Raw genomic sequence first — 19,131 nt, forward strand, 5'->3', positions numbered from 1 at the left:
TTGTATTTAACGTTACAGACATAATGTGTTACACTCATCCAGAGTATTTAGTTTAGACTTAAAGTAGGGTTATCAAATTTATTGCGTTAATGGCGGTAATTACTTTTTAAAAAAATTATCTGGTTAAAATATTTAACGCAATTAACGCATGCGCTGCACAACCCATTCACGCAATGTCGCGTTCAATCTTTAATGGCGCCGTTATACCTATAAATAGACCTAAAAGGCAGCGTAAAATGAATAGAGTGAATTTTGGCAGCCTTTGGAGACTTTTTTTAATTGGCTAAAGCTTTACAATCCCTCTCCCAACGAATAGAAATATCGTGGGACGCAATGTGGGGAAGAAAGATAGTAGTCAATCTTTTTCTTAACACCATATGTTATTTCCCAACGCAAAGAAGATAGATCAATTGGTACCACTACGCACAGTCATGGTTGCACTTTCCATCATGCATTTGGGCAGAACAGTTAAATGGCTACAGTATCATTTACTGAAAGCTCAACAAATACACTAGATTGCAATATTTAGTCACAATATACAAAGTCACATTTATCCTTTAAGAATTACAAGTCTTTCTATCCGTGGATCCCTCTCACAGAAAGAATGTTAATAATGTAAATACCATCTTGAGGATTTATTGTCATAATAAACAAATACAGTACTTATGTACTGTATGTTGAATGTATATATTTGTCCGAGTTTTATTCATTTTTTTCTTAATGCTTTGCCAAAATGTATATGATCGGGAAAAATTATCGGGAATGATTAGAATTGAATCGGGAGCAAAAAAAAAAAAGCAATCGGATTGGGAAATATCGGGATCGGCAGACACTCAAACTAAAACGATTGGGATCGGCTCGGGAGCGAAAAAACATGATCGGAACAACCCTACTCTTAACTAATCATTCAAACAAATTTTCCCACAAAAAACTGCTTAAAATACCTCCAAACTAAATTACGAATGCATAAACAATTATTTTGGTCTTAACAGGAAGCTGCTGGATCCAGCCATGCTAGATGAGCTTTGTCATATTCACTGTTGCCACTAGAGGACAGTGTATCCACCAAAATCAGTAAAACTAAATGAAACACTGCAGGAATTATCTATTGCAGTACGTATTATCTTTTGTATGATGACAATTTTTTTGTAATATGAAACGAAAACAAAAAGCTTTGAAAAATGTTCGTAATGTGTACCGAAACTACGTATCTCGAGGCACCACTGTATTTAGAACCTGGTTGCGGTACCATTTTTGGCCACCGATCTTGCATACGGCATTTTGAAAGCTTGAGTTGAATTCCCAAAAAGTAAAAAAGCGTGATGAATACTTGCTATGAAAGTATTCATCGCGCTTTACTTTTTCCAACTTTCACACTCAATTAAAAAAAAAAAAAAGTAGACAAATTTCTTTTAACAGCGTGTATTTTTGTTATATTCAGAGCGATTCACAAAAATGAGGTTAAACGTGCGTCTAAAAATACTCTCGGATCACATGGGTTTGTTGATGGTTCCTTAATTTTTTACGTGTACTCACAAAGATGTCCGCAACCGGCAGGGCAGTGCGGGCTGCTCTTTAGCCAGTTTATGATGTGCTCCAGGTGCCCGCCGTGACTGCATCCCTGGCACCACACGAAGAGCCCCTTGACCACGTGGTGGCAGACGGCGCAGACGCTGGCGCACTGGCGGCAGCGGTCGCAAATCCAGCCTCTGTTGTTCATGGGCCGTTTGCAGTTGCTGCAGTTGATGTGCAGCGTGGTGGAGGTCTGATTCAGGCAGGTGATGGCGCCGCACGTGCTTAGTTTGATCACTTCGTTGGAGACGTTCCACAGCTCGAAGCGCTGGAGGAGGTCGATGTAGGACATGTACCAGTGCTCCTAAAGGGAAGGAATGATTGTGTTAGTGTTGCTAAAAAAAAAAAAATCTGAATATTTGCGGATTTACATCATTTTTGGTTTTAAATTTAAAAAATAATTAGTTGAAAAGTTAAGCAATTTATTTTTTACTTCAAAAAGGTAAAAATGAATTAGCTTTTTAGCAGACTACAGAAATAGAAAGTAAGATATTAAAAATGTAGTTTCCCTTTTATAAAAAATGTAATTCCAAAAAAGATTTACCTGCTTGTTATACTTAAACAAATGTAAAAAAAAAAAAAATATATATATATATATATATGCAGTTCCCCTTTTATAAAATATATTTTTTAAGAAGATTTACCTATGTCCTATTTTTAAAAAATGTAACTTGTACTGTATATATATGAAATATATTAAAAAATGCAGTGTCCCTATTTATCAAAAAAATATTAAACAAATGTTATATATATATATATATATATAAATTTTTAAAATGTAGTTTCCCTTTTTATAAAAAATAAAATACTACTTTACAACAGGTTTACTTGTGTTTGTCCTAATTAAACAAATGTAAACTAAAATATATATATTATAATGTATTTTCCCACTTAATAAAAATATTTTGCAACTTTTGTGGAGCAGATTTACTTAGGTTTGTCTTAAACAAATGTAAAAATATTTTAAAAATTAGTTTCCAACCTTATAAAAAATAAATTATTGAAAAAAAATATTTACTTACGGTTTTTCTCACATAAAAATATATAAAAATCATGTAATTGAATAATCTGCTTTATTCAATGACTAAGAAAGTGAAAACATCACTTTTTTTTTTCTAAAAATAAATAAATCTATATTTATATAATATATAAAGACAATCACTTGCTTAAATCAAGGACTAAGCAAATGAGAATATCTACTTTTTTCCCTTTGTTTTTGAAACCTAAATTGCTTTTTAAAAACGTTATTACAAAAAAAATCTGGTATTTTTATTTTTAATTTGAAAATGTTAAAAAAAAATACAAATACTCTTTCACTGCCATTAACAGATGCCAGATACGTTTGAACTGGGATGGATAATATTGAATGATCACGTTTCAGCAATAGACATCCAACGTCTTTGCACTGGGAGGAGCTGGCAGCGATCTTTCGATTGCGCAAATAGATAAGATGCTCAAAATAAAGATTTCAACCATTTTGATGTCTACGTCTCTAAACTATGCATCGACTATCAAAATAATTCATTTGGAAATCAATTAGCCAATGAAACGCGACTTTAATCGATAGGAAAAAGATTTGCGGGTTACCTGCGTGAGGTCGTCAATCTCTTTTCGTATGCGCTCGCCCAATACGACGAGCACGGAGACTGCCATCTGCACGTCGCCCTTCTCGGCGTAGTAGCCTAGCATTTCGCGCACGATGGGGCAAAAGAAGCTGGCGGGCAGATCGGGCGTGAAGAGCGGCTGCGAGATGGAGATGAGTGAGAAGGACTCTATGGGCGTCAGGCACACCGGCTCGGCCTCGTTGCCGCTGACGTGCGGCGAATCGGCCTTGTCCTGTTGCAAGTGTTCCGGCGCCGACGGATTGTCCAGGATGTCGTGACGTAGCTGGAAAGCTTCCTGAGGGAGCGTGCACTCCTGCTCCTCTGCTACACCCGAACAACAAATGTAAGAGTTATTTTATTTCTTGCAATAGCATAAACTCGTTAGCTGCAAGAAAAGAATTAGACAGGCAGGTGACTGACCCGTCTGGTTGTCATGTTCCACCGAATAAAGATCGTCATCATCCAGCTCGGCGTCCCCGAACATGTACTCTGCTTGGCCTTCACTTCCCTCAGTCTCCTCGTTTTCTGTAGTCAAATCCAACACGCAGACCCAAATGACTAAATGAAATACCGTTCCTCCGTCAATGTTCTCACCTTCGTTATTATTGCTGATGTTTTCTGGTTCCAAGTGGATGTTGTCCTGTCTGCCGTCACCTTTGTTGCGTTCCAGTCTGCTTTCGTTGACCAGCTCCTTCATACTGAAGCTGAACGCAACACTTTGCTCAAATGGGGAACCGCACAAGGACTTTTCTTCGGTCGTACCTGTTCATGAGAGGTAGTGTGCCGAGTTTGCCGGGAGTTGTGATGTTTGCCGGGTCCGAGAACATGATTCTCAACATGGTCCATGTTGTGGAAACCTGGAAGTCAGTGCAAGTGGGGGGAGGAAAAAGTGGTTTAGAGCCGCAGCCAGTGTTGTTAATCTTACTTTAAAAAAGTTATTTGTTACAGTCACAAATAACTTCTCCCAAAAAGTAATTGACTTAGTAACGTAGTTACCCCATTGTACGAGTAATTACTTACTCAGCAAAGTAACTGACATTACTTTTCATGTTCGGTTATTACATTATACATTCTATAACATCTTTCACATCAAAGATGTTTGAATTAACTGAAGAATTCTGAGCAAAAATTTGAGATGTGAGTGCTGAATCAACTTTTTTTTTGGTATAAATTTTCACACGATTTGTACTATTTTCTTTGTATTTTTCGCTTGACATTTTTGTTTATTTTCTTTGTTTATATTTTTTTCAGTTTTTTTTTTTTTTTTTTTTTAGGGCTGTCAAAATTATCGCGTTAATGGGCAGTAATTAATTTTTTAAATTAATCACGTTAAAATATTTGACGCAATTAACGCACATGCCCTGCTCAGACAGATTTAAATGACAGTACAGGTTAATGCCCACTTGTTAATTGTATTTTATGGAGTTTTGCCGCCCTCTGCTGGCGCTTGGGTGCGACTGATTTTATAGGCTTCAGCACCCATGACATTCTGTAAGTAATTATTGACATCAACTATGGCGGGCTATTATTTTATTTTTTGATTGAAATTTTTACAAATTTTATTAAAATGAAAACATTAAGAGGGGTTTTAATATAAAATTTCTATAACTTGTACTAACATTTATCTTTTAAGAACTACAAGTCTTTCTATCCATGGATCGCTTTAACAATGTTAATAATGTTAATGCCATCTTGTTGATTTATTGTTATAATAAACAAATACAGTCCTCATGTACCGTATGTTGAATGTATATATCCATCTTGTGTCGTATCTTTCCATTCCAACAATAATTTACAGAAAAATATGGCATATTTTATAGATGGTTTGAATTGCGATTAATTGCGATTAATTACGATTAATTAATTTTTAAGCTGAAATTAACTCGATTAAAAATTTTAATCGTTTGACAGCCCTATTTTTTTTTTTTTTTTGCAAGCTCTGTATTAACTCACATCAGAGTAATTTTTTTTCATCCATTTCAGTATTCTTTCCTAATTCACATTATCGTCTAATATTTGATAATTTTTTCCATCCTTCGTTCATTACATTATACATTCTATAACATCTTTCACATCAAAGATGTTTGAATTAACTAAAGAATTCTGAGTAAAAATTTGAATTTTTTTTGGGTATAAATTTTCACACGATTTGTATTATTTTCTAATATTTGTATGAATATTTTTGTATTTTTCGTTGGCATATTTATTTCTTTTATTTGCAAGCTCTGTATTAACTCACATCAGTTATTTTTTCCATCCATTTCAGTATTTTTACCTAATTCACATTATCGTCTAATATTTGGTCATTTTTTTGTAGGCAAAAAATTGAGTTGTAATCACGACCAACTCGAGTATTTTTTTTTAATTTAGCCCTTTTTTCTCTCATAGTTCGTATAATTTTACATTTGTATTGATAAATGGTATCTGCTAGCCCCTGAGGGAATTCTATGGCACAAATCCATCTCTGCTAAATACCACCGCATATACTTTGCATTCAAATTACTTTGTGAACTAAGTGGATGATTTTAACGTCACCTGTGGTCTTTTGAGCTGCCGAGCCACCTCGGCGTTGTGGTCGCACAGTTCGGCGAAAGGCTTCCCGCCGAGGAGATAGAGTTGCGCAGTCTTGACGAACCAGTCCATGCGATTGCTGTCCAAGTCAGTCTCGAAGACGCTGAGGGCGCTGGACACGTGAGCGAATTGTTCCGTCGGGTCGGGCCTTTTGAAGAAAAAGATAGGGTAGCGGCGGTCGCCGCCGGGGTAGGACTTCCTGTTGGCGTCGCTGCTAATCAGACTCTCCTTAGCTGCGAAGGCCAAGTCGCCAAACAGGCCGAAGCACAGTCCCTCCGGGTTTGCTTTGTCAACCGGTCGCGTAGCGTCCTTGAACATGTGCTGGTACATTGTGCTGTCCTTGGAGCCAGACAGCAGGAAGTGAGGGTCATGCTGGTGTCGCCACACGATACCCGTGGTCACGTCCTTGTGCTCCTCGAAGGTGGCGAAGGGGATGAACGGCCGGCGCACGTCCCACACGTAGATGTTGTGGTCCACCATCATGGAGCATGTAGCCAAATGGAACTTCCTCTCCGGGCGCCACTTGACGCGCGCCACCGAGGCGATGGTTTGGACGCAGTAAATCTCTTTGGCGCGGTTTGTAGTCATGTCCCAGACTTTTACCATTTTATCCCGCCCGCCTGTAGCTAACCAGCCCCTGAAAGAAAAGTGAGTGAATTTGTTAAATCGGGTAGTGCCGCTCCGAAAGTAAAAGAAGTGAACCATACCTGTCGTCCGGGTGCCAGTCGCAACAAAAAACAGGGCCTGTGTGAGCGGTGAACATTCGCTCATAGCGGTCAGGGCGCCTGATGTCCCAAAGCTGGACGTTTCCGTTCTCGAAGGAAGCGGCAAAGGTGAAATAATCCTTCATGCTGAACTGGACATCTCGTACACTCTCTGACTGACCTGAAAGATTATTGAAATGAAAAATGTGATCAATGTGTATTTTTTGGACTATAAGGCGCTACTTTTCCCTTTAATAACAAAGCGGCAAAGTGTCATTTCATTTGACTTGGCGTCATGGTGATGTTGCCACTTTGGTTGCATTCAGAGTCTCTACCTACTAGCGCAAGTGTTCCGTTAGCCAACAATACCATGAGTTTATGAGTGTAGCATAAGCTTGGGGTGCATTGTTGAATGCAATTTTAGCTTTGTTGCTAGGACAGCATTCCCGAGTCTATGGTTACCTCCAGGTATGCATGTGCCAAAAACCGGTTTCAAAGTATTCCATGGTACGAAAACGTCACGGTTTCTAAACCGCAAAAATTTTCCGTCATACTGTCCCTCAAGTATTAGCTATGCAGCTGCAAGGCTCAACCCTCCTCCACTGGTTGTTGCTCAGTATCAGTGAGTCAGCTGTGCTACACTGTGGCTGGAGGAGGTGAAACTCCTGGACTTTTTCCCTCCATGGAAGAAAACGAAATGGCTGGTATGGGAATACTTTGGCTACAGAAAAGTTACAGACAGCCGTGGCTTAGAGAAGGAGGGCCAACCGACATGTAAAACATGGTTAACTACTGAGGAGGCAATACCTCCAATATGATTTCGCATTTATATAAAATTAAAGGTTAGTAAACACGATCAAGATTGTTTCCCACCAGCTACGAGAGTTAACTCTAGTGTGTCTAGCGGTGGTAAAACGTGTTTATTTCTCTCTAGAGTGTGGATATAATGTAAACATGATACGAGTCATACACACGTGTTTTTTATGGAAAATAATTCAATTATTTTGTTCTGATGATAATAATATTAAACTAGGTTTACTCACCTAAAGGACTACATTTATTTTAATTTTATTTAGATTCTTTTTTTTTTAACTTAACATTATACTTATGTTAACATTTGCTAGTATGTTTTGAAAAATAAAAATCCTGTTCAATGGATTTTTTAAACCCAGATATCTCAAAGTAACACATTTCAGAGCTGTAACTGTGATACCGTGAAATTTTTGCTTAAGGTTATCATCCCATTAGAATCTCATACTGGCACATGCTTAACTCCAGCCTACAGGTACCCCCGACTTGATCCTTGGTGCCACTCAAGATGAACAATTTAAAGCTAACGATGGGTGGCTTGACGGATTTAAAAAGATATCCACGGTTTGCTATGAAAAAACTATTATGCTAGCACACTGCTAGCTAAGTTTGTAAGGAACTATGGGGAGTTTGTGGCTAGAGAAAACTTCGTTCCAATACTTTGTGCAATTGCAGAGCAACAGATTTAAAAAGAACAGACATCCACAGTGTGCTAGAACGACAGCGGTTAGCCCTGAGTTCATCATCAAGTTCCATTAAAATTTTAAGCCAAGAACTCAAGATGAAGTGAATTATTTTTTTTCTAGGTAATTTTAGTGAATTAAAGTGTTTCAGACTTGCTGTAAAAAGACAAGTGGGACCTGTGACACTGCTGCAGCTGCATATGAATGAGGAGGACGATGATAGCTGTCCAAACCATTTTGACAGGGGGTGCAATCAGCGAACATTCACTACCAATGGCAGACTGGCATACGGGGATACCGGGGATTTACCTGGTGGTCAAATGAGGGGACCCTTATATTAGTGCACCCACGTAATCCAAGCATTACGGTAAATGTATTCCAAGCGGCAAGGCAGTTGACTTCCGTGTGCTCGCGTTGTTCCCAGGTCTTAGAAACACTCCCAACATTCTAAAATATATATAACGCCACAATTTTCATAATTTTAAATAGAAATAAAGTCACCTGATCTTAAAACTGCATGTGTTTTACGAGCGTTGTCACGTCAGTACAATACTATGAGTTTCACCTGAGCAACGAGTCGTTTTAGTAGATACTAGTAGTAGGTTACAGTTGTCATTTTTGTGGCACTGTAAATCTATATACCGTATTGGCCCGAATATAAAACGGCCCCGATTATAAAACGGCCCCCTCTTTTTCAAGACTCAAGTTTGAAAAAGACTTTTTGAACGGCAAATAAATTTTTATACAGAAAATAATTACAGTACATCCGAAAGAAATGATTATAACAATATATTTGAGAGAAAAAGCATGTTATTTTGCCTCATTCAAATCTTAATATCCAAACATTTGTATACGTAAACTAAAGTGCAATCACATTCGTAAATGAATGGCTTCTGGTTTTTGAAATGTAAATAAACCAATCTATTGTGATAAAACAACAAAATTGCAATAACTGCATTAACCATCAAAGTGAAGTTTAACTGTAACTGTAGTCTTGAAACAAATCTAAATAAGGAAAAACATTACAATAAAGTAATGCAAACTGGTTAAACTTGAGAGTAGCTGATATCTGTCATGACAGAACATCGCTTCAATGATATCTGGCGCCATCTAGTGTCGTGAAAGGGTATAACGTCTACACCGCCAATATAAGACGACCCCCTCTTTTTCAGTCTTATTTCAATGCAAAAAACATCGTCTTATATTCGGGTCAATACGGTATCTGAATAAGTACTGATTAAAGTCGGTGAATATTAGTAGTGGACCTCTCTGACTACTCCTGTACTCAAAACTATTTTTACTGTACCAAAATTTGGAAAAATGAATTAAAAGTTCTGCATTTGAACTTAAATCAGGTTACAACATTGGTAAATATTAGCCGTGGACCTCTCTAACAACGCACATACTAAAAAACTGCATTTTTACTGTACCAAAATTAAGAAAATTTGAATTAAAAGTCCTACATGTACTGTATACTTTGATCAGGTTACAGTTCTCATTTTTGTAGTACTCTGCATTCACGATTCTGAATAAGTTCTGGCCAAAGTTGGTGAATATTACAAGTAGATCTCTGACTACTCACATACTCAAAACTATGCATTTTCAATGTACCTAAATTTACAAAATTTTAATTAAAAGTCCTACATGCATACTTTCATCAGGCTGCAATTCTCATTTTTTGTGGAACTGTAAATCCACAGTTCTGAATAAATTCTGGCCAAGGTTCGTGAATATTAGTAGTGGACCTCTCTGTCTTAGCGGCTGGATGGCTTCCAACACCATCCATGAAGTGGGCCGGTGTTTCAATGACTCCCGAGCAACTTCCCCACCCCCTTAGTCCGCCCTGTTCACTACCCGTCTATCACAGTTTAAATGGATGTTTATCAATGTTAATTGCAGTTAAAGCAATACTGTACCCAAAATTATAATGCAGAATTCACGGTATTTTATTTTTTGCTGGGGCCGAACCAGTCACAGCCTACTTTTCGGCACTACCTGAGAAAGTGCTGATGGACTCCTTCTTGCGGAGGTCGAAGCACTTCATGAAGCCGTCCTGCGATCCGCTCAGCAGCATGTACACCTCGGTGGGATGGAAGCACACCTTGTTGACCGTGCGCTTGTGCTCGGTGAACAGCTGATCCTGCTTGTTGCGCGACGGCTTGCCAAGGTTCCACGTCACCACTGCGCCGTTGGTGGCGGCAGTGGCCAGCAGGTTCTCGTCCATCTGGTGCCACATGACGTCGGCGCAGCTGAGGTTGAGTGACGGCTTGCGTCCCACGCGCAGGTTCATCTTCTCGGTGAACTGTTCATCCTCCAGCGCGTAGATTTTGAAGATGTTGCGGCCGGCTACCACCACCTGCGTGGCGTCGCGGCACACGCTGATGGCGTTGGCCGGCGCGTCAAGGTGGCAGAACATGGTCCGGCCGCTGACGCCGGTGCTGCCCAGGGCTGTGGTGACCCGGGACATTTTCTCCATGTTCCTACAAAATACAGTCACACCTTCACTTAACAGGATCAACATCTTCCAAGTTCCAACCAACATGTACAAAATTCTTTTAATTTATGGAACAAAAATAACTCATTCACATACATTGTAGCTAGGATGTCTAGCATTGATTATGTTTCAGTAAGACTCACAGCAAAAGACCATCATGGACCATGGTCTTTGTAACTTTAACATGCTAGCAATAGACACAGTAATACTTTAACTGCCACTGACGGCAATATATCTCCAGAGGCAGGTAGAGTAGCCAAATATTTTACTCAAGTAAAAGTAGCGTTACTTCAAAATAATACTACTACTCAAGTAAAAGTTGTCATCCACAAAAATTTACCTAAGTACAAGTAAAAAATGTATTTGGTGATAAGAATACTCAAGTAATGCGGAACATTGTCAGTAACCGCTTATTTTTGTTTGATTTTTTAAAAAAACAATTGTATTTTTTTCTCAGCACAAACTTATTTATATGAACTGTTTTGATTATACTGAACTATAACCTATTGCATAACCACATTAAGCCAAAGAAACACACACAAAAAAAAAATCATTGAAGTCTGACAAGAGAAAAAAAATCTGCAGAACTGAAGCATCATTCATCCAAAGAGCATGAGCGCCCTCTATTGGAGAAATTAGTTCAGTTTGAATAGTGAATAGCTCCTTCACAGTTCCTATTATGAAATTAAAATGATCATATCTCCGGTTTTCCGTGGTAAATTGGTGCCAAATAAAAACTGGGAGGAAGGTTAAAATCCACAATTTCGAGTCATGTTGAGGGCAGCGCCCTATGTAAAATATCTAATTTTTTACGGTGCTTTAAAGACGCCACGTGAGTGAACAGGCCGGCGTGATCAACAAAACGGCAAGCTTGAGTCTGATTGGTATAATGGAGTTATGTAATTATTGTTGCAATGTCTCATTGGTGAAACTGGTAGAGTTACTGTTGGCATCGCTGGAAACAAAAAGTCAAATCTAATATGTAGAATAAAGATGAAAAATGTGACGACAAGTGTAGTCCAAAATGGATTGGACTTCTAACTCTGTAAAAGGCAGCCATTGAATTAATACGTGCAAAACATTAACGCCGTTAGAACACTAGGAAAGTTGTTGATGTGGTTCCTTAGTTTGAGTGTTGCAAGTGGGAATTGTGCGGCCAACGTAAAAACAGCTAATTTTTTAAAGCAACAAAGGTTCGTTAATGACAGCCACTGAGAAAACTAACATTGAATCTCAAACATACATGAAAAAAATACCATAAATACAGCAACTACACCATTATTCCAATAGATGGCGACAAAGTTATACTGTTAGAACAATTAGAACAATTAATAGAACACAATGAATTTGATTGTTCCTAACTTAAAAAAATTAAAACTGTACTTTCTTGTGTATTATACGCATTAGTGTATTAGACGCAGCTCCAAAATGGCCCTTTTTTTTTTTTTTTTAACTAATACATTTCCCTGATTTGCTGACATCACATAAACAATGTCACTGTATTTTCCTCATCTAAAACGTTAGAAATTGTACTTGTGTGACTACGGCCACATCACTCAATCCAATGAGAAGTACAGTACAAAATTACAAATATATGTGCAGTAATATTTGAGTGTGCATTACCAACTTGGTGAAGAACTGCTGACCCCTTCAACTTCTGCAGCAGCTCAAAATCCACTTCACGCTCTCCAATGTTGAAGGGTCTGTTGCAAACAAACAAAACGATGTTTTGAGTATTACAAATAGACATGTGCCTGATTAGCGGTTTCAAGGTATACCATGGTATAAAAATGTCAAGGTTTCAAAACAGCAAAAAAAAATTCAACCCATCATACCGTCCCTAAGGTGTTAGCTATTTTTATGTCCCACACATGCATGAAGAAATCACTCGCTTGGAACTGTAAGGCTCAATCCTCCCCCACCGGTTGTAGCTCAGTGTCAGTGAGTCAGCTGCGCGACACTATGACTGGAGGAGGTGAAACACTTGTACTTTTTGCCCCCATTGAAGAAAACGAAATTGCTGGTATGGGAATACTTCGGCTACAGAAAAGTTAAACCCGTCTGTGGCTTAGATGAGGAGGGCCAATTGACATGTAAAACATGTTTGCGGAGGGTGGCTGGCGAGGAGGCAATACCTCCAATATGATTTCGCATTTATACAAAATCAAAGGTTAGTAAAGCCTGTCATGAGCTAACTCCAGCGTATTTAGTGTGTCTAGCGGTGGTAAAAAGTGTGTGTTTTTTTTTTTCATTCTAGCAACTGTCTGTGTTGATAAAGAGAGTGTGTGTATAATGAAAAAATTATACGAGTCATACAAATATGCTTTTTATGGGAAATAATTCAATTATTTTTATATTGATGGTAGTAATGTTGAGCTGTTGCTGCGGGTTTAGGCTCACAGAAGGACTGCATTTATTTTAGTTTTATTTAGAATAGTTCTGTTATTTTTTTAACTCAACAATATACTTATGTTCCAATTTGCAAATGTTTTGTAAAATAAAAATCCTGTTGAAAAAGTTGTTTTTTTTAAAACCCAGATAACTCAAAGTAACTCATTTTAGAGCTGTATTTGCAATACTGTGAAACCGTGATATTTTGGCTTAAGGTTATCATACCGTCAGAATATCATCTCGTGCTTAATTTTACAAACATGCATATTTGGCATTTTCAACTCTGTTATTGCCCTCTATCGTGGTTTCCTTTCTTAAACTGTGATTGAAAACGTTAAAAAAGATTTGAATTGTTAATTATAATAATTACAATAAATCTCATGGCATTTAAAGGGGGCGTTGCAGATTGTTATGTTTGTTTACGAGAGGCTTCTTGAAATAAACTAAAAACTGGACCTTCATTTCGACCACTAAAGTGGTGTATTTTATTTGACACTATTCGGTTCCAATTCTTATATTTAGGAGGTCACCCCTGATAATAATATACACATCGTGTCGCTTTGTCGACTTTTCGTAGTGTTCCACTTACCTTCATGTTTGGGGGTCGAGGTCCTGTGTCTGGAAATAGCTCGGACTGTCTGCATTTCCAAGAAAGTGGCTGCACTATCTTGCAGTTTTTCAGAAATCTCGAACACAGTTGTCACTAACTTAGCTTTACCTGCACTTGACAAAAACGCAATTTAGCATTTGCACAATTATCCCGAGAGCGGAACTGTTTTTTAAAAAAGAAAAAAAAAAAAAAAAAAAAAAAACATCGGCTAACATTAGCAAACAAAGCTCGCTACTAGCATTGCCGGAAGTCATGTAAAACGATACTCACGCGATATTTCAGTCGGAGCAATGCGGAAATGTCACATAACTTCGTTTTGATTAGCTAATTATACATCAAGTTGGCAAACCAGCCTAATTAACAGCGGCGCGTTACATTGTGGCGTTTGACTTTGCTGTGAGCCATGAGTGAACTATTTGAATGCAAACAACCCGACACATGGAGGAAAGTTGAAGGCAAATATTGGCATGTGGTGGAAGCTAAAAGCAAGAGCAAGAAAGCATCCGGCGGGAAGCTTCAAAACCTCGACAAGTGGTAATAAATGACTTAATTAGTGCAAAAACGCCTACACGAAATTCTCGGAGTGACAAAGCTTCTGTTTAAATCAAATTGTTTGAAATGTCGCTTGGTATAAATTATGTCCGTCTTTTTTCATAACGTAAAAATGATTAAAAAAAAAAACAATAAAAACATTTTCGACTTTAAAACATTTTTAAAGCATATATGTATATGGCGGAAAACACTCAGGTGACTTGAAGTTCCGCTCTAAGACCCCCAATTTGGCCAAATTTCAAAATTGTCCTGTATGCATGTGTGATACATCATTGGAAAGCTTAAAATTTCAATTTTCTGGGGGAAGAAAATTTTTGAACAGGTGGGCATTTAAAAAAATAATTAAAACCGCAAAACCCTAACTGGAGGTGAGAGCACGCGAGAGCAGAATTACAGACGCCATGACTTTAATGAGATATATCTTCGCGTACTTCTTTTCGATCCAAAAACTCCATGTAGCATGTATCACAGAGTGTCAAGACACAGCTTTTAATGGCCACAGCCGAATTTTGGGGGGATTTTATGGGTGAAACATGGTAATATAACTAGTGCTGCAACGATTAATCGATTAACTCGAGTATTCGATTAGAAAAAAAGATTTGAATTCAATTTTGCTTCTTCGAGTATTCGTTAACTTAAAGTGGCGTTGTAATGGTTTGTTTTGAAAGTGTTTGGATTTAGTTTAATTGATTTGGGTGGATACACTGCCCTCTAGTCTGCTTCATTTCATGTGGCTGAACCCAGCTGCTCCCTGTTAAGACCAACATAAGCTAAGTTTTTGTTTGAGCTAAGGTTTATTTTTTATTGCATTCGTAATTTAGTTTATTGGTATATTTGACCATTTTTTGTGGAAATATGTGTCTCAACCATTTGTTAAGAGCATTGTTAAAAAAAAAGTAGCATTTTATAACATTTATGCTAGCAGACTTTAGCCAATTGTTCTTTTGTTGTACATAGATCCTCATTTATTATTATTTTTTTATATTGTTTCAGGCTCAGCTCAGGTATTTTATTTTTTTATGTTCCTTATCTGATTACTCAATTATTCGAACTAACTACTTCATCGATTAATCGACAACTAAAGTAATCGATAGCTGCAGCCCTAAATATAACAAAGGCCACGATTCAGAAATCACAGACATCAAGGAGTGGTTGAGATTTTCATTTTCATATATTTACCCTTTTAAACTTTTTTTTTTTTTTTTCCCAGTATTTCTTTGAATCGATTATTTATCTAAAATATTGGGGAAACTGCGACAGTAACGGAAAAATACAATTAAGCGATAGTTATGAGGTAGATATCTGTGACTTATTTACGGACGCTAATTTTTTCATTGTGACGTAATTTAAAAGTTTCAAATATGCGAGTGAATATTTTTTTAATTGTTTTTTTTTTTTTTTTTTTTTTTTACTAAGTATTAGACATCAATTAATGATTCTAAGCTAAAAATGACAGACATTTCGAATAATAAATACGATTACTTACCTTCTTTTTATGGCTAGGTTGAAACAAAAGCGGTTGCGTGACGTCTGTAAACGGGGGCTTCCAGGGCAAAACGGACAAATTAAAAATAGTTCGGGCGTTTCATGCGCCATGAATCTGCTGTGGCACCATATAGACATATTGTTCTATCAAACACAACAGTTCTTTTGGCTTAAAATACAGCAGTTTATTTTAAAGAGGGGTGCAAGAGCAGAAACTGCTTTTTCAGCCTTGTCTGTTTTCTGCCATATGCATCAACATTTTCTAATTGTACCGTATATTCTTTTCAAAAATCAATTTTAATGTCAAATCTTATGTCTACACATTTTTTTAGATTCATGCCCAAGTGTAATGCCTTCAAACGGTTATAATTTTTGGGTCAAAATGACCACACTGTTGTGGTTGTCATGTAAAATGTAACTGACTCTAATGTTGTGTACATTCAGGTACCAAGAGGAGCTGCCTGCTACCATCTCAAGTCGATGTGATAAACATGTCACTCTGTCAGAGATGGTCAAGCTGATGGAGTGGAAGCTCACAGTAAGTAGTTGTTACTCTACACACATACGCATACTGAAGAATACGGTGCCCAGCGTGTCCTTGTCCTCAGAGGGGCAAGTTCAGGCCTCGTCTGCAGCAGCTCGTGTCTTCCAACAGTGAATCGGCGGTGGCCGAATGTTCCCGTAAGGCCTTCAACCTCCTGCCTGATGTCGCCGCCGCCATCTCGGAACTCGGCTCATTGAAAGGAGTCGGCCCAGCCACTGCGTCAGGTCAGCTTCAACATGTCCCATATTCTAAGTCAGGGGCGTCAAACTCGTCTTTGTCGCGGACCACATCATTTTTATGGTTTCTAGTGAAAGTATTTGTGTCCTTTGCTAACATATATATATATATATATATATATATATATATAAAACACTGTAAACGTTGTAAATACCATCGTCGACGACTAGCTGTTACTCCCAGGCAAAATGGATTAAGTGTCTTAACACCGTAGTGGGAATCCAGGGCTGCCATGATTACATAATTGTTAGCAAATCACTAATCAATAGTACATGAATCGATGGTATCAATTTTTAGTTTTTTTTATTTTGTTTTTTTAATCAAAGGAAAAAAAACAGTATTTTAAGGTTTTTTGTTTTCCGTAAGAAAAATATTTTTATTTTATATTTACTTAATTTTTAATAAAAAGAAAAATAGGGTAAACATATTACATTTCAGACAGTACACATTTAAAATTTTTGTAGAAAAGGGTGAAAAAAAAAAAAAAAAGAATGAATACAGGTATTCGCCGGTTTACGACGTACTCTATTTACGTGATTTCGACTTTACGAGCAGGGATCTTGTCCGCCATTTTGTTTCCAGTCTTTTTTTTTTTTTTTGTGTAAGTCACTTGTACCTCACAGTATCTTATTTTTTACTTTGTTTTATTAATATGACTGTTCTGTCCTTTGGCGAAATGCATATTTGATTATAATCTTGACTTTTGTTTCGTAGTGCATGAAGCGTAGAGCAGGTAGTACTTCCGCACGTGAGTAAGCGCGCAGGTACACACAAAGAAGTCGCACAGCCGAGTGAGTGGAAAGATTACATCGTAGCTCGCTGTCTAGCAAGGACGAGACATGTGCCGATTACTGGTTTCAAAGTATCCAGTGACATTTTCAAAACCGCAAAAATTTTCCGTCATACCGTCCTTAAGGTGTCGGGGATTTTTTTTTCCGTCCCAAAAATGCAGGGCTCAACCCTTCCCCACCGGTTGTTGCTGTGTGTCAGTGAGTCAGCTGTGCTACACGATGGCTGGAGGAGGTAAAACTCCTGAACTTTTTCCCCCATCGAAGAAAACGAAATCGCTAGTATGGGAATACTTTGGCTACAGAAAAGTTGCATACGGCTGCGGCTTAGTGGAGGAGGGGCAACTTACATCTAAAAAATGTTTGCGGAAGGTGGCTGCCGAGTAGGCAACACCTCCAACATTATATCGCATTTATACAAAATTAAAGGTTAGTAAACACTATCATGAACGTTTTCCACCAGCTACGAGAGTTAAGTCCAGCGTGTTTAGTGTGTATAGCGGTGGTGAAACATGGTGTTTTTCTCTTTCTGGCAACTGTCTGTGTTGAGAAAGAGTGTGTGTATAATGTAAACATTATACGAGTCATACGTATGTGGTTTTTGTAGAAAATAATTCAATTATTTTTGTTTTGATAGTAATAATGTTGAGCTGTGGCTTTTGGTTTTTGCTCGCCTAAAGGACTGCTTTATTTTAATTTTATTTAGAATATTAATTATTATTTATTAGGCTGTCAAAATTATCGCGTTAACGGGCGGTAATTAATTTTCTTAATCATGTTAAAATATTTGACGCAATTAACGCACATGCCCCGCTCAGACAGATTTAAATGACAGTACAGTGAAATGCCCACATGTTAATTGTGTTTTATGGAGTTTTGCCGCCCTCTGCTGGCGCTTGGGTGCGACTGATTTTATAGGCTTCAGCACCCATGAGCATTGTGTAAGTAGTTATTGACATCAACAATGGAGGGCTACTAGTTTATTTTTTGATTGAAAATTTTACAAATTTTATTAAAACGAAAACATTAAGAGGGGTTTGAATATAAAATTTCTATAACTTGTACTAACATTTATCTTTTAAGAACTACAAGTCTTTCTATCCATGGATCGCTTTAACAGAATGTTAATAATGTTAATGCCATCTTGTTGATTTATTGCTATAATAAACAAATACAGTCCCTATGTACCGTATGTTGAATGTATATATATCCATCTTGTGTCTTATCTTTCCATTCCAACAATAATTTACAGAAAAATATGGCATATTTTATAGGTGGTTTGAATTGCGATTAATTATGATTAATTAATTTTTAAGCTGTAATTAACTTGATTAAAATGTTTTATCGTTTGACAGCCCTATTTGTATATAGTTATTTTTTATTTTTTTCAATTATTAATTAAACATTATACTTATGTTCCATTTTGCCAACATGTTTTGAAAAATAAAAATACTGTTCAATGGAAAAAGGTTTAAAAAAAAAAAAAAAAAAATTAAACCCAGATATCTCAAAGTTACTAATAGATTTTAGAGCTGTAATTGTGATACCGTGATATTTTGGCTTAAGGTTATACCATCAGAATCTCATACCGGCACATGCCTATTGAGGACAGTACAATAACGTATAGTACCTGTTTTTGGATAGTTATTCTGAGATTTAGGGGTACTTAAAGGGTTATTCAGATTTACACGGAAATTGGGGTTACGTCGCCAGCGTAGAAACGGAACTCATTTGTAACCCGGGGACCGCCTGTATTTTCCTTTTCTGGGCTTTCTATATATGTAATTTTAGTTAAAAAAACAAAACAAACAAAAATCGATGCATTTGATTTACTTTCGCTGGCTACAGAAAATGATTTGGCTGGCCGGATTTGGCCCCTGGGCTGCCAGTTTGACACCTGAGTTATAAGTATTTTATTCTTTTGCAGCGGTGTTAGCCGCGGGAGCTCCCGAACAGACCGCGTTCATGTCAGACGAGGCCGTGGCGAGCGTACCGGGGCTCTTGCCCATTCAGTACACAGCCAAACACTATGCGTTCTACCTGAACAAGATGGTGGAAATGACCAAAACACTTAACAAAGGTTCAA

The 19,131-nt window shown here is 37.5% G+C and overlaps 2 protein-coding genes across 4 annotated transcripts in view; one reads left to right on the forward strand and one right to left on the reverse strand.

The window, feature by feature from the left end:
- wdr24 (WD repeat domain 24) lies at nucleotides 1-14,269 on the reverse strand. 2 transcript variants are annotated; one of them, XM_057826921.1, is made up of 11 exons: nucleotides 13,710-14,269; nucleotides 13,419-13,547; nucleotides 12,062-12,141; nucleotides 9,940-10,424; nucleotides 6,455-6,632; nucleotides 5,712-6,384; nucleotides 3,939-4,033; nucleotides 3,771-3,880; nucleotides 3,597-3,701; nucleotides 3,160-3,500; nucleotides 1-1,876 (listed from the first exon to the last, which is right to left on the reverse strand). In XM_057826921.1, the coding sequence occupies exons 4-11, from the start codon at nucleotides 10,418-10,420 to the stop codon at nucleotides 1,523-1,525; spliced, it is 2,337 nt and encodes a 778-aa protein (XP_057682904.1). In that variant the 5' UTR covers nucleotides 10,421-10,424; nucleotides 12,062-12,141; nucleotides 13,419-13,547; nucleotides 13,710-14,269; the 3' UTR covers nucleotides 1-1,522. The 2 variants fall into 2 exon arrangements, with proteins under 2 accessions (XP_057682904.1, XP_057682903.1); XM_057826920.1 differs by lacking the exon at nucleotides 13,710-14,269 and having other exon boundaries at nucleotides 13,419-13,628.
- zgc:112496 (uncharacterized protein LOC541336 homolog) overlaps nucleotides 13,708-19,131 on the forward strand; it is a 6,151-nt gene continuing 727 nt past the window's right edge. For both annotated transcript variants that reach the window (XM_057826926.1, XM_057826925.1), the window contains exons 1-4: nucleotides 13,708-13,973; nucleotides 15,921-16,014; nucleotides 16,085-16,244; nucleotides 18,973-19,125. In XM_057826926.1, the coding sequence (XP_057682909.1) occupies nucleotides 13,843-13,973; nucleotides 15,921-16,014; nucleotides 16,085-16,244; nucleotides 18,973-19,125 (538 nt within the window). In that variant the 5' untranslated portion in view covers nucleotides 13,708-13,842. The remainder of the gene's footprint in view (nucleotides 13,974-15,920; nucleotides 16,015-16,084; nucleotides 16,245-18,972; nucleotides 19,126-19,131) is intronic.

This window comes from Corythoichthys intestinalis, chromosome 21 (genome assembly GCF_030265065.1).
Source record: "Corythoichthys intestinalis isolate RoL2023-P3 chromosome 21, ASM3026506v1, whole genome shotgun sequence".
Lineage (NCBI taxonomy): Eukaryota > Metazoa > Chordata > Actinopteri > Syngnathiformes > Syngnathidae > Corythoichthys > Corythoichthys intestinalis.